General features: G+C 39.7%; 1 protein-coding gene across 4 annotated transcripts; it reads left to right on the plus strand.

Moving 5' to 3' along the window:
- The first annotated feature begins 1756 nt into the window (after positions 1–1756).
- Positions 1757–26550, plus strand: mpz (myelin protein zero). 4 transcript variants are annotated; one of them, XM_038279222.1, is made up of 7 exons: positions 1758–2024; positions 5561–5727; positions 8037–8250; positions 9674–9803; positions 11894–11936; positions 24466–24597; positions 25422–26550. In XM_038279222.1, the coding sequence occupies exons 1-6, from the start codon at positions 1979–1981 to the stop codon at positions 24550–24552; spliced, it is 687 nt and encodes a 228-aa protein (XP_038135150.1). In that variant the 5' UTR covers positions 1758–1978; the 3' UTR covers positions 24553–24597; positions 25422–26550. The 4 variants fall into 4 exon arrangements, with proteins under 4 accessions (XP_038135146.1, XP_038135150.1, XP_038135156.1 ...); XM_038279218.1 differs by having other exon boundaries at positions 1757–2024; positions 24466–26550; XM_038279228.1 differs by lacking the exons at positions 24466–24597; positions 25422–26550 and adding an exon at positions 24220–24314.
- Positions 26551–27440: the final 890 nt, after the last annotated feature.

Consider the following 27440-nt stretch of genomic DNA (forward strand, 5'->3'; position numbering starts at 1 on the left):
ATTCCTTTTATTCTATTGTACTTTATCATTTAATCAAGGGTTTTCTCTACTATCAGCCTCTAACTATGTCATTCTTTTAATCTGTTAGCAGACAGGATGCTCCAGTTAAATTGGCAGCTCTAATACATATTAAACACACTGATGGAACTATAAACATTTTTTTGAACTTGTGTGAGTCCTTAGCATTGTGGAAGGACTTTGACATCCTTTTTTTTAAACAACTTTTTTCCTTTGATTCAAAACCTGCTTTTTTCAGAAGGACAAAATCCCATTTTCAGTTTGAACATTTGAGTATGGCTGACTCATTGACTGGAACTCTGGTTTTTCTTTTCTTTTTATTACTATCCTGAGAAACGTTAACATTTAACATGCTGTCTGAGTGCAGCAGAGTCTGGGCTGGAACTCCTGGGGTTTTTGCAATTTCTCCGAACATTCGTGCTCTGACCTTGAGGCGAAGTTGTTGCATTGTCGACACTTTAGAAGATTGGCAGCTGGCTTAGACCTTTTCCACCTGTGAATAATTTTTTCTTAGTATATCGTAATAGACTTCACATTGATAGAAAATGTCCCTAAAATCCAGGGGAGCTGGCTTAAACTTCTACGCTTACAGTCTTTGCAGTGGTCGTAGCATTGCGTTAGCAAACACAATTGTATGCTTCAGAGTAGAAAACAAACACAAATCCTACTTAAACAATGATGAGTCTGTGCATTTTAATTTTCAGTACCTGGCTGCTCTGTAGGTCATGATAAAAACTGCAGATTATGATCTAAAACAGGTAAGATCACTTCTAATATCTATCAATTTTTGACTGCAATAGGTTGTTCTGCTGCATTGCTCCTCCATCTATATGTCCTGTCCTCATCTCAACCCATCCATATGTACCAGGGCTTTCCCTGCTCCCTTTCTCTGTCTGGAATTACTGGAAAAAGTGAGGAGTGGGCAATGCAATCTAAATGTGCAGCTTTGTCTGAGCCGGAGGGGGCTGAAAAGAAAAAAAAAATATGGGATGAATAAAGCGCCATTGACAAAATGCAAACACGAGTCAGTCCCTGTCCCCCTCAGGCCCCATTGTCTCTGAGTGCTAGACGCCAGCAAAGGACAGGAATCTGAAGAGAGGGTGGACAGTGAGCTAAGAGTCACGGCTTTGTTTGGACGGCTGGCCTCAGACCCGGTCAAAGTGCACGCAAAGGAGAAAGAGGGGCGAGACATGGAGATGGAGGAGAAAGCACCGGATTTATTCGGCTAAATTGGAGCCATGATGTTTGTTGAAATCTTTTTAGTTTTTTTATATACCGAAATAAATAATATGAAACTGAAAACATAAGGATTTGGCACAGAAATGTATTTCTGAAACTAAAAAACAGTTTTGATTTAGATTGGCATTCATCCTTCTTGTAAATACAGACCAAACCTCTTATCATTCCCTCTGCAGATGGCCATGATTCCCTCTCACCTACACTCCAAGTGTTAATCAGCGCTCGATCACTGGATGACGAGGGTCTAATTTAACATGTTGCATCCATCATGTGGAAATGCTGCTTAGAGTTTGCAAATTCGCCCCAAGTTGCTCATTGTTCACACAATTAATTCAGCTACTGTATAGAGCAGCTTGCTTTTTTTTCTCCCACTTCCACAGATAATGCATATTCATTGGTTTCAGGGAGATTAAAAGCAGAGCAATAAAGGGTAGTGTTTGGTGCGTCGAGGGGTGTTCTGAGAAAAGGAATGGGCCGGGCCTGACCTGAGCTGAGGGGTGTGGTTGGGTATAAACCAGGGGACAGTAGGGTTTCTGTTGTTGTGCTGTTCTGAAGCCGTCTCTCCTGGCATCCCGCTCTCCTTTTAGCCATTTTTTCTGGTTTTCCCTTTCCTTCCACTCAGGCTCCCAGCTGAGTTGGGATTCTTCCTTGGCAAAATCCTGTCAAGGTTGCTGCATCCATCCATTTTTAGGGCGGAAGCAGAAACAGAAGCCAGAAAACCATGCTGAGAGTTTTGGCGCTGGCATCAGTCGTCCTCCTGGGAATAGGTAATAAAAAAAATCATCTTTTCATTTTGGAATTTTATTTTTGATGAGCTAACCAAAAACTTTTTCCTGAATTTCATTTTTCAGTAGAAGATGTTTTCTCACTGATGTGAGATCAAAGTTTAAATGAGAGATTTTCCCTCATTGTTTACTTAAAAACCAAAAACTTAGTGGAGATAAAGGAAGAAAAAAGCCTAAGTATTGAGTCATGGCCATATTCTGCAGTGAGTTTGAACTTCACTGATGTAGTTTAATTACTTTCTTGGATTAGATGAAGTGATTTTAACTATAATTCATCAAAAATGTCTTTCATGGTTTTACTGCATATGAGTTCTGTTGAAATAATCATAACATACATATTGATTGAAAGTAAGAGTGAGTGGGACTGCAGAGTATCGAGGAACACTGGTGAACGATGTCCTAAGTTAATCTTGACGTTTTGTGAGAGTGAGAGTACATTTGATGGAAAAATACATCACATATGGGGTTCCACAAGGCTCCAATCTTAGACCACTTTTATTCGTGCATTAATCCATTGGCAATGGAGTAATAAAATAAAATCTTCTACCATATGTTAATTCCACAAAACTAAAATATTTCTGTCAGTGCATGATCACAAGTCCTTATCATTGCTTAATTTAGTATTCAGTGTGCTCTGATGTGCTTCAGCTTAATGCTAAAAAAAAAATTATAATAATTTTCTTTTTGGTCCCAAACTGCAAGATTAACTTTAAGCACTAAAGTAGATTTATTGATTCAAAGAAATATATTTATATTGCATTAATTCACAACACTTGTCCTCTCAAGGTAGTTTGCAGAGTTACTTCAGTCAAATAATACAGATTGTTGAAAAAGGTTTTTCTTCTAAGGAAACCCAACATATTGCATCAAGTCACTGACTTAAAGAATTTACTCTTCCTGGATTTTGCAGCAATCCATGGTATTGAGCATGCATGTAGCGACAGTGAAGACAAAAAACTCTTAACAGGAGGAACCAAGCTCATACTTTACTTTAATGCTAAAAAAGGAAATGTAGACCTGCTCCTCAGGTGGCGTTTATAGGAAGAAACATGTTTAAGCAGACGAGCTTTGAGCCAGTTTTCAGTCAAGAGGTTGAATGATAGCACATATAGTAGAAACTGCATGTGCTCTCTCATGCTAAATTCTAGAAGCACAGCTGTTGTTTTGGTCTCTGACTTTAATTCTAAGATTCAAAATTTTGTCCATTACTAAATCATCCAGCTAGAATCTTAAAAGCATTGTTGGAATTAAAATTCTTCCTGTTGTTGGGTAATATTTCTTTTTCTAACGTCATGTTTGTTTTTTCAGAGGATTTGGAATCAGAAAGTTTAGATTCATAATATAAAAAAAAAACAACTTTGAACTCAAAGGTTAAAAAAAAATAATATTAATATAGTAAGTTACAGTTTACAATAATAAATGACAACGTTATGTAATTGAGAATTAATCAGGACTCTATTTAGAAATACATTTCCTCAAATAGTGCAGAATGTCGTCCTAGCTTTGCAATCATGCATATTTATAGGAATTATTACATTGGTTATCTAGACCCTGTGTTGGAGTTTAATCAGCAGTTGGTTTGTCATCAGTTGTATTATAACTATAATTTTCTCTAAACAGTTTTTTTCCCCTCAATCTGCTCAATCTTAAAGATCACATATATTTTTTCCAGACCCCTAAAAACATGAGACTCTAGTCTTTGACTTACATTTCAATGTTACTTCATACAACTTAGAGGGTTTTCCATGAGTAGAATAACTTTTCTTAAACACATCTGGTTTCAGTGCGCAAAACTAAACCTTTATCTTATAAACCTCTTAATGTCATACTTTAACACAGTTTCTTAGCTTTTTTTCCTAATAAATAACCTTGTATTAAACTAAACCAAAAGTGCTCCAACTTATCAATATAAAATGTATCTAAAATAAGTATTAGACTGAATAACTCTAAAAAGAAACTGTTAAATGCTTGATTTGCAACACTCCTGTATCTTTACTTATAAGCAGAGGTCTGTAGAAAATGTTTCATAAATAAACAGACATTCTTTGAAACCTTGTTAACAACATATTCTTGTATCTAACAGTATAAAAATCCATAACACAGTCAATTGTTTTTTTGTTTTTTAGGTTTAATCAATTTACTAATGTTCTCGCCAACACTAAGAAAATGAGTCATACTATATTTCCAGTCATTAAATTACTGCACTGGCTTCCTGTTTGCAAAAGGATTACTTCTATAATGCAAGTAAAGGCTTAAGTGCATCCCAGAGTTTCTTCTCAGGAATGAAAAAGCACCTCAGAGCATCAGAGGACTCCTCAGTTAATGCTCCTGGTACCATAGGTAAACAATGAGGAACATATCTCTCAGTTCTGCAACGTCTTGAAAACCTAAGATAAATAAAAACTGTTGGCTCCTTCAAATCCAGACTGAAAACCTGGCTTATTACTGCAACCTTCCCATAGCTGGTTTATAGCATTAAATATATCAGCTATTTATTAATTTGGATTTAATCATCTCAGTTTGTGGTGCTTTAAAAAAAACTGTATTATCTATATAATTTTTTATATATTTCTCTTACGTTTCTTTTTTATTATCCTCTAAAGTAACTTTAAATGACTAAATATGTAAGTTTGCCTTGTGGCATTTTTTTTTCTTTTGGTGCTCAGCTGCAGCAGGTGTGTCCTTGCTTCAAAATCAGCACTAATATTCTGATTTTAAACTGAGGTATGACTGACAAGAACACCCCTACCTCCCTACTACTCACTCTTGTCAGTTATTTTTAATTTTTTGTTTTGTTTTTGTTTTGCTTGTCTGAATTTTAATTAAAAACGTCAAGATGGATTTTATTGACAAGCCGTGCAGGGCTCTGTGATATCGCTGGAGGGCGTTCACAGTGAAAGCTATAAACTTCACTCAGGTTTTCAAAAAGGCAAAAGTCTGTGTGACTTCGAAGCTCATATACTGCAGCTGTGATGAAGCTGTGACCTGCTGAGGATCATCCAATGAGCAGAAGTGAACTCTACCAGGATTTTGCTCCTGAATGGTGCACCTCACTGGAAGTTTACTTTTTCATTTTTTGGGGGAATGATCAGGATTTGTTTTTAATTTTTGCAGCCTAAACTAAATTATTATTGATTCTAAATGCATGAAGTGGGCAGACAGTTAAGCCAATATTATCAAAATTGATGGTAGGAATCATAGTCTCCTTTGACTTTTAGATACTTAGACCTTAATCCAGCAACTATTGAGTGCAAATGTGAATCAGTGGAGTTTCTGACACCACACAAAATTTACACTTAGTCAGTCTGAGTGTGCATGTCTAATTATTTTGGAATCATGATATTGATTTAAAAAGCTACTCATTAATAAGATGATAAGAAATTGACTAAAGCAGCCCAAAAATAAAAAGTTTTCTGTATTCTGAGACACCAAAAAAACAAATTTGCAAACTTGCACTTTATTGTACTTCTTGCTGACCCAAACTCAACCTGTTTTTACACCTGCTTTGTGTCATGCAGCCCCTGAGGCGTCCCAGGCCATATCCATTTACACAGGGTGGGAGCGCCATGCGTTGGTGGGCTCTGACATCCGACTGTCCTGCAGCTTCTTCTCCTGGCGCTTTGTCTCTGACGACGTCTCCTTCAGCTGGAGTTACAGGCCGGATGGCTCAAGGGAATCCATCTCGGTAATGCTACCATTTACATTCACACACATGCTGCACCAAATCCCCAACTGTGTCAGCACAGGTGGACTTACAAAATGTACAGAAACAAAAAACTCTTTAATTTTATAGAAGCATTGATGAGCGAGTTGCTTTCTCCACCCTCATCATATCTGCAGCTGTTTCAGAGAAAAAGATCCAATAAATCACTGTGCACTATATTTCCACGAGCCGACAGCAGACAAACAAAAGATGGTAACAATTTCTGAAATAACAGAGCATTTACTGGCTGAAAACACCTCTCACACTGAGCCACAAAAAGAGCCAGCGCTTGCATTTTCTCCTTTCTGCTTAAATAAGAGCCTTGTGTGTTTCCTACTCACCACTTCAGGCCAAATTTTGGTCACAATGAGAACCATTAAAAGCCATCTAGACTTGCAAACAATGATTTCATTTTCCGTCAAAGCTCTGTTTTGTTTTGTCTGCCTCTGCCAGGCACAAAGAGGAGCAGAAATGTAGCCAGAAGGGCTTTTCTAAAGGGCTCTTTCTTTAAGAATAGGAAAGCATTTTGAAATCAAAGCAAACCTTATTAGGACTGTTGCATGCATACTTTCTAGTTTTAAGCAGCTAATAAGAGAGCCCGGCTCCCATTGCTGTCTGCATTGTCAGTGATTTACTAACGTGAATTAGTTGAAGAAACTTTCTGCCTCTCCTGCAGCACCCTCCTGCACTTTAATTTCACTCACCCTACTCTTATCGCTTCATCTCTCTAATCTCTCTATCTCCCCATCCTGACCATGCCTCCCTCTGTCCAGCTCACCTAATCTCCTCCTCTCCAGCCCTGCCGTCTTTGTCCCCGTATCCTCTCTCATAACTTCTTTCCCCTCCTCCTTCGCCTTTATCTTTCCACCGACAGCGTCCTCACTTTGAAACTGAGCTTTTCATTTTATTTACCAACCAATCTTCAGTCACTCATTTTTACCCCAACCTTGAAAGATCGACTTCTTTCTTTTTTTGTCCTTTTAAAGTGTGGTAATTGCTTTTAGAGATGTGGATAGAAACTTTACCATCAGTCCGCTCATGTCGGGGTTGAGACATTAAACAAGTCAGTTACTAATTCAATAAATATCAAGAGCTAAATTGCAGAAAAAGCTATTTCCATTGGAAACACGATCTAGAAATAAGTAAACATTTCTTAACCCTATAATGCAAAATGTATCATGTATGTATTTGATTCATATGGTTTCTGAAATGTTTTGCATCTGACACCTTTTGCATAATTTAATGGTAAAAACTTTGCTCAAAATCCTATTGTACACAATTAGATATACCTGATAATAGAGGGCAGAAGACTACACAAAAAATAATCTTAACTTATCGCATAGTAATAAATTATTAATATCAAAAATGTATTTCTGTTTTTTCTTTTTACATATTTTGGCCAAATAAGGACTTCAAACCAAAAAAAAGTAATTTTCTGTTTTGTTTTAGTCTTGGATCAGGCTTTAAAGGGTTAAATTAAGTGTTTTACCCTGAATTTGAGCAGATAAATTAGATGTTTGCCAATGGAGTTAGTATTTTTACTCTTAAAATAAGATAATTAGATAATGTGCAATTGAAATAAGACAATGCAATTTATTTTAAGTGTAAATTGTCTTGCTCCATTGGCAAAGTTTCTCACAAACCTCCTCAATTCAAGAACAAATGCACTCATTTTAAGAAAAAATGACTTATCTAGATTTTCATTTTTTCCAGTGTACAGCTTTTTGTGATCCTTTAACATTTGCTTGTATTAGCCTGTCAGGGAACAAAGGGAAAATAACTATTATAAAAGCTTTTTTTTACTTAATGTAAACAACTGGTAAATATCTAACATAAAATATAAACTATGCATAACTTTAACACTATAGTCCATTTTTCCTCAATCTCAAAAAGAAAGCTAATCTAGAATCACGATATAGGCACATGGATTGATGCAGGTTTGCCCAAGGTTGAACAGGGCCCACAGAATAGAGGTTGCCAAGCTTTCTTTGTCTATGACCTTGAGAAAAAATATAATGGTCTGAAATATTTGCACAGGTATGTAGGTACATTGTATTACAGTATACAGTTAAGTTATTTTTCCATTCAAAGTAGAAAAACAACATTTAATCCCTCAGCTTTTGAAAGAATAGCTCATAATAATTAATACTGTAAATAATATCTGAGCATCAAGTATGGCTGAAACGTCGTCCTGTATGAATCGATTTCCATTTACTGTCATACCACAAATTCAGATTGATCAGTGACTCCTGAGAGCTATTAGTCAATGTTACCTTCTCTTTCCTCCCCAGATTGCCCACTATGCCGGTGGTGAGCCCTACACTGACAACAAAGGCCCTTTCAAGGACAGAGTTGAGTTTGTGGGCAACCCGAAGAACCGTGATGGCTCCATCCTGCTTAAAAACCTGGATCTTAGTGACAATGGCACCTTCACCTGCGACGCCAAGAACCCCCCTGACATCGTGGGCCGCCCCTCCAGCGTCAGACTGCTGGTCTTTGAGCAACGTGAGTTAGAAAATCATCAAGCCCCAAGTAGCTTGCAAACTTCTTCATCCCTTCTAGGATTTTTTTTACATTTTATCACATCACAGTTTGTTGTGCATCTTTAAAGTAGAGCATTAATAAATAGAACATGCCTCCTTTGAAAAATCCTATGAACTTTGTATGCATTGTTGTAGTTTGGTTTCCCTAAATTGAATCCATGCAAATCATTCTCTATAAAAATGACCTAATGAGTGAAAAGTGTCCACTTGTGTGTTAAATAATCTATAAATGCCTCTGTAGTTTGATAGCGCACACTAATAGACAAACAGCATCTTAAAGAACAAATAACACAGCAGACAGGTAAAGAAGATCTGTCTAGAGACGTCTAGAGCAGGGTTAGGATATACAACGATATTTCAAATGGCATGTGCATGATTACTCTGATGGAGCTTCAAAGAACCATGGCTCAGGTGGGACAATCTGTTGACAGAGTGCAGAAATGAGGAAAAACAGCCATTGGATATCTTATTAAGGCCGTGCATTAAACTATCAGTCTGTGTTTTAGCCAGATTGGACCAAAATGGACCAAAATGTTTAGTGTTTGGAGAAAACAAGCACTACACATCAGCTTAAATACATCGTCCTGAGGGGACAAATGGTGCTGGCAATCTTATGGGGCAGCTTTTCCTTCTGCAGGGACAGAAAGGCATGGCAGGGCTAATGACAAGGCATTCCTGGAAGACTAGCTTTTACAGGCTGTATTAGATTTGAGACCTGGTCTGATGTTCGACTTCCTGAATGACAGCCAGACAATTTAGGTCTAATCGTGTTTGTGTCAGAAAATGGCTTAAAGTCTTAAATCCAACCCTTTTTTAAAGATTTTATTTACACAAACAAATAAAAAAAGGGTCCACCATTATCAGTTCCTCCCTGTTGGTCTAAATAAGTACAAGGAAGATTGTGGTTTTGCGGTGTTAGAATGCAAGGCAGTTCAAGTTGTATTAGAAGCTTTAAAAAGCTGATTTTGTTCTGCATGTCTCAGTAATTTTCATTCTATTGGAAAGCAAATATTCCCAGATTGGTGTAATCATTCCCAGCTCTGAAATTGATCTCAGTGCATCAGCATGTGCATATTTATCAGAGGAGTTGTCTTACTTTTAAATGAAATCAATTACAATTTTATCTGGATCTTTTTTTTCTAGGTTCCCATAAATTGTCTACCTCCTCCTTCACATTCTCTCCCTTATTTTCCATTTTCTCCACAATCTCTCTTTCCTTATATCCTCTTTTACCTCTGCTGTTGTACATTTTCATCCATTCAACCTTTCTCCGTCCTCCTTCATTTGCATCCATATCTCCCCCTGATTATTCATAAGTTATCTGTATTGATCTGATTCGCTCTGTCCTTCTACCCTTTCTTCTTCTTTCTCTCCTCCCCACTTAGTGCCCATTCAAGCGGGTGTGATCACAGGGGCCATCATTGGGGTGGTACTGGGCCTGCTGGTGCTTATTGTGGTCATCTACTACCTGATGAGGTTCCTGGTGGCACGTCGGGTCTTCAGCCTTAGCGTCAGGTCAGTGCCTGGACTTTGGAGTCTCTGCAAGGGGCGGGAGCAGAGGCCAGAGCCAATCCCTGGCACCGACACCTGTCTAGCCAAGGCGCTTTGATTTAGGCTGAATCCCATTTCACCTTTTGCCTGAAAATCTTAGCACTCAAGCCTGTGTTGCCATGGGTTAGAATAGTTTGGCCGAATGACTCATAAAAACAAAATCTCATTGCCTTGAAAGCAAATATGTAATAGCTGCTCTTGCATTAAACCATTTTACCATCACATAAAGATAAATACCAGCTTTAACCTTGCACTGCAACTTGAATTGTCACGAGATCTGAGTTCAGTCTAAAAAAAAATCCATCTTGAAAACTCGCTAATACATCCATCTCGTAACAACAAGCAAGTGGGACCAATGACATGCCTGCAGCATTTTTTTTTTGAGCAGGACATATAGGAATAACAAGAGTCAGAAGGGCCTTGCTGGGGAATTCCAAACACGGCTATGATGGAGGACTCACCTGGTTGTAGCTAAAATAGCAACAATTTCTTGTTTAAAAAAGGAGCAAAGAGAAACAGTTTGTGCATTTTTAGATGGGAAAATTGCCTGTGCTTTTCTCCTGACAGAATTTCGAAAAAGTTGATCAGCTTATGAAATAATACCGCTGAAAGTGTATTATGGATGGCGGGTACTAGCTGCTCGTACCAGCACGTCACCCAATCAGCTCGAAGTATTGTATAAAACGTTCCTCCTTTTCACGGACAGACTAAAAGGCTGCCATCCCAGATTGATAACATAGAACACAACTCAGTTCTACACACGTCAATCTGGCTACTGCCAGGTTAATCCAGCTTTACCACTGTAGTAGCGATAAATCAACCACTAGCTAAGCCAGGCTGCACAAACACATATATCAGCCACTGCAATGAATTCATCCAGATGTGTTCCAAATTTTATGTACAGCAATGACCCAATATGAAAATTACTTAATACCGTTCAACATTATGCAAATACTTTGTATGTACTGATGAAGATTTTCTCAGTGTTCTGGTAAAATTAGTATGAGCCAGGGGCAATTATAGAGGACAAAAATGTAATTCTCCCCACATATGAGTTTTCCCTTTAATTTGAAAATAATATGGATTTTAATACTAGATGGGGACATATCTTTGGGGGGTGGGAGTGTTAACCTATCAGTTAGAGCAGTGCACTTGGGCCCTGAGAAGGTTCGATCCCCACAGCCTCCACTCTTGGTCTTTGAGCAAGACCCTTAACCCCACATTGGTCCCTGTGTGCCGCACAATGGCAGCCCACTGCTCCCCAAGGAGATAGGTTAAATGCAGAGAGTGAATTTCTCCATTGTGAGATACATAAACTTAAATTATTATTATCATTATTATTGCAGTGTAAAATAGCAATAAACCCCAACATTGAGCATTCACACTCTTGATCCCAATAGACCTTATTCCTATTAGAAGTGCATTAAAAGCAAATGCATTGTTCAAAAATATGACTTGACTGAATCTTACACAAAATGTCACTTCTCATGTTTAGAAATACTAAGCGGTTGCTAGAAGGTATTTTTTTACAACTTGATACAACATAATATATTTTTGGCTAGCAGGCTGTTAAAACATCATTTTTTGGAAAAAATAAATTAGATAAATTATCTGGGATGCTTTTTTTTGGCACTATTTGGTCGCTACAGGAGAGGTAAGGGTCGGGATAACCCTAAAAAAAATGGGATTCAGCCTCAGTTCTTTTATTTACAAGAAAAAAAGAAAAGAGCTTTAATATTAGGAGGCGATAACAAGCTTTAGATTAGATATGATCACCAAAACAGCAAGCATAGGTCCAAAGTAGGATGATTAAAAGTGTGAGGGGACATTCTCTGAGTGGATAATCCACCAGATCATGACGATGATGGATCCATTGCCTTGCAAATTCCTTTCTCATCCTAAGACATCTGGCTCCTGGGGGCTGTGTCTGAGACAGACCAGTAGATTAAGATGATGCTCTCTTTATTATAGCTGGCAGGCAGTGCTGCCCTGTGACCACTGGAGGGAGAGATAGATTCGACATCCTGACATTGTCTTTCTTTTGTCCCCTCTAGCAAACATGGCAAGAAAAAGAAAGAGGGATCACAGCAGAGACAGGCAAGTTTCCTTTCTCCTTCTCCTCCACCTCTTTACTCCTTCTACACTCCCTCCCCTCCAGCACCCTCCTCCCTACCTTCCTCCTCTCCCACACATGCATCAAATGCACCAGATTGGCCCGCTGTCATCATCAGACATGGTTTTTGGAAAGATTACAATAGCATTCAGTGATTGTTCGGAGAATTTGGGATCAGGAAGCGCGTTGTCAAAGGGAATATTAATCTCTTTTGTAAAGCAGCACAGCCGACATGACAGTGAATAGAGGCATACTTTTGTAATCGCATTTCCCCCCCAATAGCAGTGCAGGCAGCTGCATTTTTGCCTCACATTCAGCAGACTCCGCCTTACAGTAACATTACAACAAAATAACATGCCATTCAAACCCTGCTCCCCTCTAGCTTTAATAACGGCATTCAAGCTGGTGAAATCCTCTTGCTATCTCAGCGTTCAGCTGGGCTTTCTATCCTGTGGCCCTCGCCCTTTTCTTCATTTCCCTCCGGACGGGGGGGCCCCAAACAGCCCTGGGCCAAAAAATCAACGTAGCGGCTGTGAAATGACCCAGTCTGGGTTATGGGGACTAATGCGGGCGCTGTGGACTGAATGGAGCTGTGATTTGCTCGCAGTGGGGAGACAGACAGGAGCTGCTGATTTCGCTCCCTGGGAGTCAAATAAAAAAATCACTGGGCCTATTATGGTCCAGGCTGTTATCAGTGCTTTTACGCTGCTGTGCTCCAACCATGTTGGATTTCTGTTTTTTTTTTTTGTCCCCTTCTCTTCCTTGTGGGAGTGCGATCGCCTCAAGAGGTGGATTAATCAGACTTTTTTGGTGGCTTGTATGCTTTTGTGAAAACAAGCCACCAGGGCAAGTTGTGTTTGATTACTCTGCGGTGATGTGGTGGGCTGCAGGGTTGCGTGGGAGTATTGTAATCGACTAGAAGCAGCGTGCTGATAATGAGAGGGGGGGAGAAAAGTACGTCAGGGGAGTTGAGTTCAAGGCATTTTTGTCAATTAAAACTCAGCTTTGAAACGGGAGACGCGCGAAGATACCCAAGTCGGGAAATCAAAGGTGCTGCTGTGACAGCTTTGTCATTTAGCCGCAGGTAGACTGAGGTAGCGGTATGGCAACACATTGTGACATATAATCAAACCACACACATATCTCTAATTACTCTTTTTAGATAGCACTAATAGCTTTCCTCTGAGACTAAATTACATTACTTATCAGGGAATTAAAGACCTCCAAAATATATTCCGTAAAAGTTTAAAAAAAAATCCACTGGACTTTGTTTCCAAGGTTTGAAGACGTTTCGCTTCCCCTCCCGGAAGCTTTCTCGAAACGTCTTTAAACCTTGGAAACCAAGTCCAGTGGATTGTTTTTTAAACTTTTACGGGATGACTGAGAATTTTCATCAGCATAGATATAATTGCTACATGTAAAAATTTTGAATTCATTAAAAAACTTACTAGTAAAGCTCTGGCAAATATAAACCTGTAAGAAACAGAGTCCCAGTAAGAAACATTCCAGACATTAATGTGACACCTATAGTTCAATTATAATCTCAGCATGTCATTGACTTCTGCAGATTCCTGGTAATGAGCTATCCATATGTTTCAGGTGTTTTGACAAGTTGGAAATCTGTGACTCTCAAGGGCTGTAGTGGGAATTTCTCACCTTATGTCACAAAAGGCACATGTGGAAACCTGTTTTTGCAAAAGCAAATTTGGACTGATTGATGATTTACAACAAAAAAGACCCCAAAACTGATTGTTTTTACTCTGCAGGTGACAATCTAGATGTAAACAGGGCTTGGTTTTTTTCAAAGGTCTGAAATGTAGCTTCAGAAATGTGCTTTTTAGGTTTAAAAAGATGCTATAATGTTCTCATGTGAAAACCAACGACTGTAGATAAGTCTGAAATAACTCACACTGTGTCACTAATGAACTCCTGTCTTGCTCCCAATTCAATTAATTTAAATTTATTTCAATTCAGTTTATTTATATAGCACCAATTTCAACACATTTCACCTCAAGGCACTTTACAGGAACAATTCAGTCAGGGTTTTTTCATGGAAAACCAGCTGAATGCATCAAGTCACTGACTTGAAAGACATGCTCCTCCTAGATGAGCTTGTGGCAAAGATTTTGCATTATGCATTTGATTCTTCAGCAATACCTCACACTGAGCAAGCATGCAGCGAAAGTGGAGAGGAAAAACTAGCATAACCTGGCTCAGTGTGAGGAGCCTTGTTCTTCAAGGAGATAGAAGCAGACATATAAAAAGAAGCAGATATCCAAAGGTAGTTGTTAATAGGGGTGTAAATCACATCCATCATGGCGATTCGATTCAGTATCGATTTCCTGACCCAACGATTCGATTATTTTCGATACTCAAGAATACACCACGATTCGATTCGATTAATCGGTTAATTTTCTTTTTTTTTATTATTATTATTTTTTTTTACACCTTACAGGCTAGACAAAGTTTCAAGTTTGAAATAAATCAATGAAAGCTGTAATATCATTATGCATTTTCTTTAGAAACAACAGCAAATAACAGAAGTAGAAAAGTTGCATCAAAAAATACTGCAAAAATACTGCACAATATCAGTGTAATGAGTTCAATGCAATACCTCGGCTCCAGAGAAACTGTCCAACATATTTTTTTAGAATGTAATAAATATACTCAGGAAAGAGAGATGTTGCGTAGAGAGTTAGACAGGAATAAAAATAAACTAAATATAAGGGAATTGTTTCAAAGGTCATCTGGGGATGTAGTTTTTGGTAGTATTTTTAATTTTCTAAGAAGAACGGGTATTTTAGGGAGAATATAATAGTTTGTCTGGTCCATACTCCATTCTGGAAGGTGGCGGTAATGCACCTATAAGTTCTTTGCCAACCGCCATTAAAAAAAAAAAGAAGAAGAAGGCTCCAGTGTTGACGTCACCGCCCCCTTGAGAGACGCTCCGCTGCTCCTCTCCCAGATTGTAGCTGACCGCAAACAGTGCTGCAGACAGGAGGCCGGCTTGTTTTTGTTTTTATGACCGAAATTGCGGAAAACAACTCGTGAAGTTTGACCCGCTAGAAGAGCGAGGTGCGCGAGAACGCTGGGACCTTTTTTCCAGCTGAATCTCCGCTCTTTTTGGCCCTCATGTCCCTCCGTCGTCGGACTAAACTCGCCCCCACTTCCTCATCGCCTCGGCTGTATCTAGACCCACAGCGTGTAGCCCAGACCACGCTTCAATACTGAGCATAATTTAAAAATGTCTGTGTGAAGCTTACTGCAACAAACTGCTGTAAGAGTATAACCAGGAAGCGCGGTAGGAGGGCAAAATGGGTTTAGCGGCACCGCAGCACGGGAGGGAGAATTACGCCCAGGAGCAAATGGATAAAAATAGACCGGAGGAAAAAAAAAAACATGAATCGATTATCTTGCGGACGTGTCGATGCATCGGATCGTCGTCTTTTGGATCGATGCATCGATACAAAACGATTATTATTTACACCCCTAGTTGTTAACAAGCTCCACAGGAGGCCCTGTCCAGGAAAGACACAGTCAGGCAGACAAGCTCTGAACCAGTTCTCATTTCCAAGGATAAAAGGAGCACATACAGTTAGTCACAGTAAAGGAAACAGGACTACACTCTTGCTACTCCTCCTCTTTGCCCAGAATTTCTGGGCATATGATAATTTAAATAGGAAGTTGCCTCATTAAGGCTAACATTAGCCTCTTATTGCAGCCAGGTTTATATAAGACAACATAGATCGATCTATTTATTACAGATCAAGACATTAACCCATAAACATTTTAAAGAGAGCGCTCTTATGTTAAATAAACCACAAAATTTCTCTCAATAATGATTTACTCTTTTAGGATTTTTTCCTAATTTTATAGATTTTTGGTCAATGTTTTCAAGTGAAGTCGATGCTCACATGCAAAGGCTAATGTTACCATGCCTACTGTCTGCTACTGATAATTCAGCCCATAATATTTCTCAGAGTAGTTCTGCTTAAAAATTTTGAGCATTGTAAAAAGGCTTTAATCCGTTTTCTCCCTTATAGTGGTGAAGAGCCAGTCACATACAGCCTCTGTTTTTCCTTGTATCAATAATGGAAAGAAAGGTTGAAATGTAAAAAAAAAAGAAACTTTCAGCAACATGATACATTTTTAAAAACCCTCCACATTAAAATGTGCTGTATTTTATTTTCCAAATAAGCTGCAATGCTGACTGTGTGGTTGACAGAAGGCTGCAGACAGTATTTCAAACAGCTGGGATGGTGATTGGTGGAGGAGTTTCATTATGTATGCAGATAGTGATAATAGGAATGTGGGTTGATGGAACCTTAATATGTGTAATCTTTAAAAAAAAAGTAAAGTTTAAAAATCTATTTTCTTTTTTAGTGGCAGGGCAGCATATCTACTGCAGACTTTAACTAAAAATTAACAATCGCAATCAGTTTTTAATACACATATAAGAACCTCTGTCCTGAATCTAATGACCTCGCATTTCAAATTCACATGAAATCAACTTTTTATCAAAGATACCTTTAAGAGCAATTATTTAATTTTTTATTTTTTTTATCCATTTAATTTTTTTTTTAATCCTGAATCCCTAATTTAATCAAAAATATCTTCTGCTGGTCAGTCTCATACAAGACGATAGGCAGAAGTTTAATAAACAAACACAAAGGATGGTAAAACAGGAATTTCCAACACACTAAGTTTAAACATTGACATTGTCCAGAGTACTTTAAAAGGGCTAAGTGGAGAATAATGCAAGCTATTTATATTCTACTTCATACTCGTCGTCTCACGCTTATCTGAAACTGGGTCCTTAGGGCAGCATTTCGAGTAGAGGGGCTCAGACTTCCCTGGAAGAAGCCAGAGGTGTTCCATGACCCCCTGAAAGCCATACAGCGTGTCTTGGATTATCCCCTGGTTCTCCTAGTGTGGGACATGCCTGGAACACCTCCAGAGGGAGGTATCCTGTGGGCATCAGAAAGAGATCTTCCAGCTACCTTTTAATGTGTCCCACTTATGGAAAACCCTGCGTCTGACTGGGCCCAGCCACGCCCTGCGACGATTACCAACCCTCAAGCACTTTCTATTGAGCTCTAACCAATGGTGCCAATGGGAGGCCTTGCCTCTGCCGTTACAGGAGATGTCACAAGTCCTCAGTTTTGTAGTTATATCCAGCTTATTTGTAGCATATGGTTGAACGGCAGTTTTTAACCTAACTGCGAATGATCATGGAACAACAACTTTTTCTCAAGACTTGCTTTTAAACTGTATATTTAAGCTGGCTTAGAAATGAAAGCAAAAATTATCCCCTTGCTTCAAACTTACAAGGACAGTCTAGCAGTTTCTAGTTTGCCTGCACTTATATTGATATCCAAGATATAAGTTATTTTTTAACTATAAGCATTTATCTGTGAATCTGAAATCCTAATAAAAATTAACATAAAAACTCATAAAAGACGTCTCATATCCAACCTTTTGGTAACAGATAGAGAAAATGACAGCTTGGAAAGTTAAAATGGAACTATAAGCATTCGCTTTGAAAATCATTTCTAAATAGATGTCACACGTGTGTACCTCCTTGCAGCCAAATAACACTGAGGGCCACATTTCTCCATCCTGCCTTAAACAAGTTCCCACATCTATACGGAGCCTCTCCTTCTCCCCCCTGTCTTCTGCTCTCCTTTCTACTGTCATGTGATTGTCAGGTTTTTCTTGAGCTGCTCTCAAGTGCCTGCAGCGTGTGACAGTGCATATATGAATAAATAACTCGCCGCCAAGAGGACACTGGAATATTTGACAACGCTGTCATTTACAGTTACTCTCCTGCAAGCCTGTGCTCACATGACAAACACAGAGCAAAAGCAGATATTCTATCTGAGCTCACCCTGCTTTATATTTCTGTTTATTTATCCCCCCCCCCCTCCTCTGAGATGATTTGGTTTTTGTTGCTAAGCCACACGCAGAGGGACCTTTGGGATTTCATGGCCGGCTCATAAGCGCTTCCTTGATCAAATAGCCCTTATTAGGAGGCTTTGCTGACACTCGGTTTTATTTAATTATTTTCTATCTGCCATACCATCTTTGTTTAACTGTGAGCTCGGCTTACCCTACAAATCTCCCAGAATCTGTGGGGCAAGGGAGTAAAAGAGGGATTGCTGGGCACTGTGGTGTGTGCCACGATGCTCCTCTCATTGGGGGAAGTTGCGGAAGACTTTAACCCTACAGCCCCACTCAGAGGAAAGTTCCCAACAATAAGCACACACACTGTACTGGAATGATAATTGAGTGCACTTTGTATCGATCTAAGCTCACACTCACACAACCCACCCATTCTTTTCTCTCCATCGTCTCCCTATTGCCTCCCACTTCAGCCTACTCCCACCTACACTCTCTTTCTCTCATTCAGATTCCTTTTATTCACTCCCCTGTCTCCCTCTCCCTGTGTCAGCCTCCTCGTCTTCTGCTTCCCTTCGGCTTCCTCTGCTGACCATGGGAAGCATCCATCTATCTGCAGGCTAATTTACCCCCATCTACCCTGTTGACAATTTCCTCCTCAATCCACCTCCCTCTCCAGTTTTTTTTTCCTCCTCTCCTCTTCCTCCCTCCTTCAGGTCCTTGGGGTTCTGATCCGCTTTCCTGCAGGACAGGAAATCACTACCTCTCACTCCTCATCTACCTCTCAATCTCCCTCCTCACCTGTCACCCCCTTCTCTTTAGTATGCAGCAGGAGGTTCAGCAGCTTTCCCTCTTGTGCCCCGTTCCTCTCCTCATTTTTCCAATGTACCTTATGTTTCCTTTGAAGTATGTGCAGTCCCCTCTGTAACCATGGTGGTGCTGCATTCTGCTTGAGCAGCCTGGGGTGCGTCTTTACGAAGCGGGCCCGTTCTTAGCGGGGGAGCTCTGCAGAACAAATGCTTGAGCCTGTTGCAGGAAGCATAATGGTAAACAATGCAGTGATGTATGAGAAAATGTAAGTATAATCGGAGATAATGACACCAACTGGGCGTGCGCTGCTTTCCTGCTGAGCTGGGTGTCTGCTACAGCAGGCGCCTTCAATTGTGAGCTGCCTTTGCAGGGTGGATAATTAAAAATGATAAATTCTATAATGCAATCAGTGGGGTATTATTAGTTGAACCTTTAGTGGGTGGAAACTGCCTCAAGTGGGCTTTCCACTGTTGACTAAGCTGATGTATTTGAGCCAAATAAATTCAGGCTGCAAGCCTTATATTCTTTGCTGTTCACAGTCAACAATGCAGCGGCCATGGTTCAACCTGTAAAAGAACGTCTAAAGAAGCACAACACTGTAAAACCATTACACGTGTGTGAAGTTTCATTAAGCTCCATTAGAGCATTATTGCACACTTGTGATACTTTTCAATAGGTTAACTGACAGGTTAATGCACTAGAATTCAGCTATTGTGAGGTTAAGTGTAGCCCTGACCTTCCCTCCTCCTGGTTCAGTCCTTCCTGATGGATTTGTTGTGCTGAAGCGCCGCAGCATTTGAGTTTTCCACCTTCTGGCTCTTCCTTTTATAGATTTTCTTTTTTCTGCAGATGGTTTCAGACACCGGTTTTAATATTGCACAGGCAATCTACAGAGTGAATGGGAGTGAATGGTTGTATTACGGAAGTAAAGGCCCTATTAATATTTAAAGGTCGTATACGTTTTGAACAACCACAAAAATCAATGCAAAACTGAAGAAGTAAATAGTCTCCTGATCAAACATACTGCATTTTCTTTTTCTTTGCAACCAATCCTCATTACCTCCGACTTTGAGGTGAAGATAATAAGTGCATTGAAAAGGCCATGAGTATACTGGTCGGGGTTTTCTCCAGCTTTTGATCAAATTCCAGATATGATGTTCACATACAATATGAAATACTGATGTTTCATTCTATAATTAAATGTATGCATGCATATGCATCGGTGCATCCCTAAATTATGCATGTTATGCTTCCAGAGAGCCAAACTATCTTGTACTCACTTTTAATAGTCTTTCTTAATGTATCTCCTTGCTTTCTGATGGTCTTTTGTTGTTTTTGTCAGTTTTTTGGCTGCTTTCACTTATTGTCAGCAGCATTTACAACATATTGTGCGGTTTGGTTGGAAATCAAATGAAAAGTGGACATGCAGATCACAAGTCTGAAAAAACCTCCGTACAGAAAAGAAACTGTATCTCAAATGTATGTAAGGAATAGGCAAAACAAATAAAAAATCCAGCAATAGCGCTTTTAAAGGGGTCATAACGAATGAATGCAAAACTGAGTTTACATTATCATAAATGAATAACGATTGTTTAGTGGGTGAAATGGACGTACAGAGAAGTTCAAACTCCATCGACTCCTAATTTCTCTGCAAATCTTACAATTCTAAACTTCCACCATAAAACGGGCGAATCCAAACGAATCCCCAAGTTGACGTAAACTCAGGGATGTTGCCTTATTTGGTTCTGGCCTGTACTTTTGTCGCATCCCGAAATTTACATGCAGACCGGCCCACTGGGGGGGTGAAGTGTCGACTGCTGGGCCGCTGACAGGACCGGACCGGTGGAGGGTGGGGGGAAGCATAGGGCTGCCTGTGTCCAGGCTACTGTCACCTGGTCGGGTTCGGTCGCTCCGTCCCCCGCTGGCTCCCTGCCGCCGTCCACCGGGGTTCCCAAACCGGCCCCAGGGCTGACGGCTCGCTTCGAATGCCCGGTTTGTTTCGACTAGGAGCTGCACTGTAGTCGACCAGAATCCTGGATGATTTTGAAATTCCCCCCGGACATTTTTTTTAGCTATGAAAAGTAGGACATGTCCAGGAAAAAGAGGAAGTCTGGTCACCCTACCATATTAACAATTCAGTGAGTGAGTGCTTGTTGCTATGATGCGTCTTTGCACAGCAGCTTCACTCGTTGTAAACCAACCAATCAGTGCACAGCTCATCTAGATATTCATGATCATACCATAAAAGGAAGAAACCTGTCATTTCATTCTAGGGCTTATAACTAGGCTTGCATTAGGGCTCATAGAACAGCAAATATGCCATTTTCAGCCCAATCAATGTTACACACCCTATTCAGAGACACCAAATACCCTATAGAATCATCCTATGACCCCTATAACATAAAATAATTTTTTATGTTATAGGAATTGGAGGAATTGGAGAAGATTTTGTCTTTGGGACGAGCTGCTGCCTAAATAGCAACTTGAGTGTTCTTTTTCTTTTTGTTTTGTGTTTTGCTAATCTGTTTGGGGATAGACTGAAATCAGGTTCATGACTTCAATGTGTGAAAAGCAGCCAAAGCTGTGAAAGGCCTTCAGAATGCCTGCACAGCTCTCAGGCCTGCAGTGCATGTTTCTCTTATTAGGTTTAAGTTCTCATCATTATTACCGATATGCTCACTTACACGAAGGAATCAGAAGCCAGTTTACTCAAAGCACACAAAAAATTTTGCAGTGTTAAAGTAAAACTGTATCTAACTAACCTGAATGCATTTTTTCCCACTCTGAATTAGTGTTAAATTAACTCTCTACATAGTGTTTATCTTACGTCAGTTGTTGTAATAACTCTAAAAGAGTCAATGTACTTTGACACTACATATTTAACTCTGTGGTGTCCTTTATCCTGGAGCTGGAATCAATCCTTATCTAGATTTTTGAATCTAAGGCCTTGAATTATGCAACACAGAAGGTTACCAATTATTAAAATATCTGCAGGTATATTTATGTTACCCCATTGGCTTCATTGATCCAAAACCTTCAACTGAGGATGTTCAGACATGCCTGGATAACCAGGACCTTCATGTTCCATTTAAGCATATCTGAAATGTGACCAACATCTGAACTATGATGCACAGGAAGGTTCATTTATTAGAAGCAGAATTACTTTGAATAATCTAACACTGCACCATAAGCAATCAATATATTAGCTTCCAGGTTATGAGATGTTAGGTTTGCTAGGAGGTGCTGGATTGAATGAAACATGGAGTTTTATAATAAAACATCACAGCTTCGTTTGTGCATTTATTGGTACAGATCAGCAAAAGCCTTAAAAATCATTTAATCTTTCGTTGCAATAGAATAATCCCACAGTGTAGAGTTGAGAAAAATCTAATTTTTAATTTAAGTGCGTTTATTCACTAAATAAAAGATTTCTTTAACCTTAACCTTTGCTGTTGATAATTTGTACAACAATCGTTTAGGATGTCCAACACATACTCTGTTGCTTTGACATCTCATGATTGGAGAATCTAGGGACAGGGATCCACTATTAATTATCTGTGCACAAAATGTCACAAGATTGCTCAGATTAATAGATGATCTTTTTCGCTTTCTTCTTCTATTGAAGAAAGCTGATTTGTGTTAATGGCTGAATTGGTCATACAATAAAGTCATTATCCTGCTAATAGACCCAGTGATGGCCATCAAATTCATTTTATAAGAGCTCAATCAACTCCTCATTTACATTTGTACAATTAGGACACAAAAGGCATTTTTGGAATACCTCGTTAACAGCCGACATAAGAATCTTATTGTAACTTGATAAAACTTTTTTTCCCTTCGTGTACATCATTATTGTGTGAGAGCAAACTAATATAGGGTCCTCTTCCAAACTTGCTTTTCACAGTTCAGTTTTTATTTCTAATTAGGGATATTGCTAAACATGGATGAGTAGCTTGTTTTTCTCCCCAACAAGTTTCTAAATATTGAAAACAGATATACAATAAGCTCATGGTCTCTTATTTTATTTAATTTGAAGACTTATTAAGAAAGATGTGCCTCGGGTCATGTCATGTTTTTCCTCAGGGAAAAATGAAGTAATTTATGATTAATTACTGGTTCTAAATATCTTAAAGCATAGAGTACAGAAAACCCTTTTACTTAATTATATTTCTAAACAGAAATGTTTTGTGACTATAATCGTTATATTCACAATTCCATTAAAAATTGATATTTATGAATAACAGATTTCTGACCCGCTGAACAATTACGATGAGCAGTGCTTTTATAGTTCATAGATTTTTAGTATAATCTTATAGCATGTTACCATTTTCCCATTTAAAGGAAGCAGATGGATTTTCACATTGAACATTGTAGGAAGTCTACAGTATTTATGTTATAAGTGGTTAAATCTCTTGATCAGTTAATCACTGGAGACAAATAAGAATGTATTTTATCATCTTTTTGAGAATAAAATATGCTCTCCTGATATTCATGAGACTTTAGATAATTACCGACTGTTTTCTAACTGAAAATCTAAAATAAGAGTACTGATTTGTTAAAATCATCTTTGTTAATTCCGACTGCATGAACTTTATTGGGATATAATCTCATCATGTATAAGACTAAAAATAGAAATGCATAGATTAGCAAAAGTCCAAACTGTATTTTTTTTATGGTTTTTTTCTATCATTGACCTATTGTTACTCATTTTGGCCAAATCCAATTTCCCTTTAACAGCTCTGACACAAGGTAATATAAGAACAGAATTAAAATACTTCCTCATTACTAGTTACTAGTATTTTGTTAGTACCTAAAGTCATAACCTGTGTTAAATAAACTTTACTATCGATTTGTTGTTTAAAACAGGGTTTAGCATAACACCATGACAATTAGAATGGTGAGGATGCCTGACATTGCTATAGTATTATTAGTATTTCTATATTTATACATTTAGGGAATATAGATCAATTCTGTAATGAGTTAAAACCTGAGGAGAAACCAACTTTGCTGTAACATGATGAACCTTTCTGTCATGTTCATGATGGAGTTCAAATTAAAGATGCTCTAACAATAATCTCCATTTCATTTTAGTTATTTAATTCTAAAAATGCCACCTGGTAGTGCTTTGTATGATGTCTTCACCTATTGGAAAAATCAATATATATTTGAGCTTCTGATCATCTGATCACCAGTTAAGGACTATAAAGCTAAAAATAGTCTGAATCAGGTCTCCAGCTGTTTCCATAGTGGAATGAAGTTTGGTGAGAAACAAATCATTTGCAGCTAAAATCACGATCCTAATCTAATATCCGAAGAATCCAGCTGCCCTTCAAGTTATAGTTATTTTTAGGATCTTCTCTTTGGACATAATCCCTATATTTCTGAGATTAAAAGTCACCATTTTGATGAATTGACTGTGAAACCTCACTCTGGCTGTGTGTGTGGGACTGATTGTGTGTTATTGATCAAATGTCAGTCATTTGTCACAGGTGTATGGAGTCTGCCTGCCACTGTGTCCCATCCTAACGCATGGTTACCTGTTTTGTCACCCCCTTACAGCTCTGGACACCGCCCCCTCTCACGTGCTACCCCCTCCCCTAAAAATGTGTCTCTCCCTCCTCCTTCTCTCCCTTCTCTAAATGTGGTTTTTCTCCTCTCTTCACACAGCTCCCCCCGTCCAGTTTAACTCCATCTCTCATCTTCTCACCTCTCTCACGTCCTCTCCTGCTGCCTTCCTTTCCTCCTGAAGTGACCTCTCCTCCCCTTGTTTCCTCCCCCGACCCCCTCTACCCCCTCCGCCCACAGGGCCCCGCGCCTCCTGCAGACCCCTCCAAGGTGAAGGCAGCTGCTTCGGAAAAGAAGAAGCTAGAGTCTCGCAAGGATAAGAAATAGGATACGGGGAGGGGCTGGGGCGGGCTGCTCCAGCCCATTCGCCAGGTAATGGCGGCGAAGGTCCAACCCAAACAAAAGCAGCAGCAGCACACCATCATTAAAGAAACAGAGAGGGTGGAGGGAGGTGGGGAAGAGGGCTCAGGTCGGGTCCTTATGACCATTGAGCTAGAGATGACCCGGCAAAATGGGGAGGAAGGTTCCAGCAGCGAAGGAGGGACTGGAAGGTCTGAGCCGCCCGGCCTCCTCTCCCGCCTCTCCAAACGACTCACCGAATAACAAGCCTCCGCATGGGGGTGAAGCCACAAACCTGCTTTACATGCGGCACTGCCGGAGTCCCTGAATAAATCTGTTAAATCATATCTGCTCTTGTCACAGAATGTATTCTCAACTACTGTACGAGGGCCCAGATGTCACGATAATCGCTAACACCAAGCCTGCTCCCTGACTGCTTTTGTTAGGTCATAAGATATGCCATTTGAAGCAAGACCCTGAGACAGCCCGGGCCTGATAACAAAATCTAAAAAGGCTGCTCCCAGGGTTTTTGCCTCTCTGGTTCCTTTCATTGTGATCCAATCCACTGAAAAAGCTTTTTCTCAAAGTACGTCCGATACGCATCACGAATCCCTGGCTGCGGGGACAAGCCAATTTGCTTCTTTTTTTTTCTTTTCTTTCCAGAAGCGATGTGTCAAACTCCAGCTTTCTTTCCTCACACTGATTTCTGATCCTCCCCACTTTCCCATCCCATTTCTACCTCCTATTCCTATAAATTTCTGTACTTTCTTGTTAAGTCAAATTACAGAAATGATTGAAATGCTAACTGCTCTGTCATGTTCTTTCTCTTCCTCCCTCTCTTTTTCCTGCTCCTGTAGATAAAGGTCTGACTTCTCCATGACTGCCTCCACTCCTCTAGTCTGCTCCCTCTCTTTCTGCCCAGCCTGATGCAACCCCCGTTATTCCCCATTATCTGTTCTCTCTCAAGACAGCACTGGCTGTAAGAATAGTCCCTCTATATCACTGTGCAACAGTGTCAAATAATTTTTACAATGCCTCACTGGAGAGAGCCTTTGCGATCACTGGGCTAACTGTAAAAGTCTTTAAGGCCTTACTATGCACATAATCCAACAGACCGCCCCTCGTGTGTTTAGAATATTTCTTCTTCAGTTTAAAGTTTATGACTCAATCACGTCCACCGAGCAGAGATGAAGGCGCACGCTGGACTTCATGTAGAGGAAAAACGGAGAAGTGATAGCGAGAGAGAAATATGTTTCCCGCTCTCAGCCAGCGAAGATAGAGGTTCAAGCCCCGGAGCTCGGAGGTGATTCAATCCCCTCACATTTGAGCTAATGGAGGTTGTCGCTGTGTCCCTGCCCAGGCTGTAAGGGGGGCTATTTCTGGCCCCTATAAGAGAGCACAGGCTTACAGTAACAGCTGCACATTTTTTCAGCCATCGAGGGGGTAGAGGTGGTGGTGGAGGCATTTTTTTTCTTTCTTCCTGTTTGTGCCTGAGAGAAGCGTCCAGTGACCGACGAACTGGAATGACGTCATGGCCTCCAACGGCCGCGGATGCTCTCAGGTGACTGACAAACAGGATTACCAGGAAGAGGTTAGGCTCCCGACTTATTTTAGGTCCAGTTAATCCACTCGCACGTTTCTCCTGGTCGACCTGCAGCTAATTATTTCCGTGTGTGCTGGTAATAGGATATCTCTCACCGCATCAACCCCCTCCCTTCTCTGCCATCTCCGCTTCATCTCTGCCCCCATCTTGGGAATCATCTCCCCAGTTTTGCTGTCTCTGTCCTTAAAGTCTTTGGCTTCCGTTTATCTCTTCCTCTTCCTGATGTCCACTGAGTCTGCACTGCATTATTCCCCCACTGAAAAAGGTCTATACACAATCCAATCTACTCTTTAAGCCTCTCCTTATCTGACTGGCAGGCCTACAGCTCAATGCTTCACTCTCCTCTGTCCTTCCTTCTCTTCATCATCTTTGTTACTCTCTTTTCCAAACTCTGAGGCACACGACTCTTTTCAATCTTCCTCTGACTTTGCCAGTGATTGACAGAAAACGCCCTCAAACTTTGCCCTTCAAACACTGCAGGGGAAGACTTTTCCCTCGCTGGGCCATTTCATCCCATCTAGTTCGATAGCCCCTATTCTGTATTAGATCCTGTAAACATACCATTTCAAACCCATATGTTTAAATAATTGCATATCAGTCTATTTTTATGGGTTATGGAGACAAATAGTCATAAAAACACAAACTTTCATACTGTCTGTAATGTATTTTAATATCTGTAATTCCCAGATTTTGCATTACATCCTATTTCCATTTATTTAGATTCTTATTCGTGTACAGCTGACTTTTAGAAAATGTTACATTTGATTTAAGCAAAATTATCTTAACTGACCTCTTGCTGAAATACATTTTTTTTTATCTTATTTTTATTAAAGTAAGAAAACCTTACAGCAAACATTAGTGTAGCTGAAATACAATAATCTCATGTCAGTGAGAGCGGATAGCCTTAGATTCATCACTCTGTGGCTTGGGAGGAAAGTAGAAAAACCACAGAGGAAGGTGCTTGCTGTGGAAGCAAAGCTTTGCAGGAAGAGACTTATCTGGCGTATTAAGCCCTGCCAAAAAAATCTGTATGTATCACTACAGATAGCCTGCTTTCCCCCTGGAGCTTTTCTTTTAAAGGTGCTCCTTCCCAACCCTGAGCCAAAGATGGATCGTAATCTGCAAGCTTGATATGCAGGCCGGATAGTTCAGCCTTGAACTTTCCTTGAAAATTCATAACAGAAATAGGAGGTGCTTGAATCCACACATTCATCATCTGTTTCACTCGTCGCTGTTTTAGTATCCAGTCAAATGGATTAGTTAGAATGTTTTC

Source organism: Cyprinodon tularosa, unplaced genomic scaffold, assembly GCF_016077235.1.
Source record: "Cyprinodon tularosa strain WSP-4 unplaced genomic scaffold, ASM1607723v1 ctg102, whole genome shotgun sequence".
In the NCBI taxonomy this organism is placed as follows: domain Eukaryota; kingdom Metazoa; phylum Chordata; class Actinopteri; order Cyprinodontiformes; family Cyprinodontidae; genus Cyprinodon; species Cyprinodon tularosa.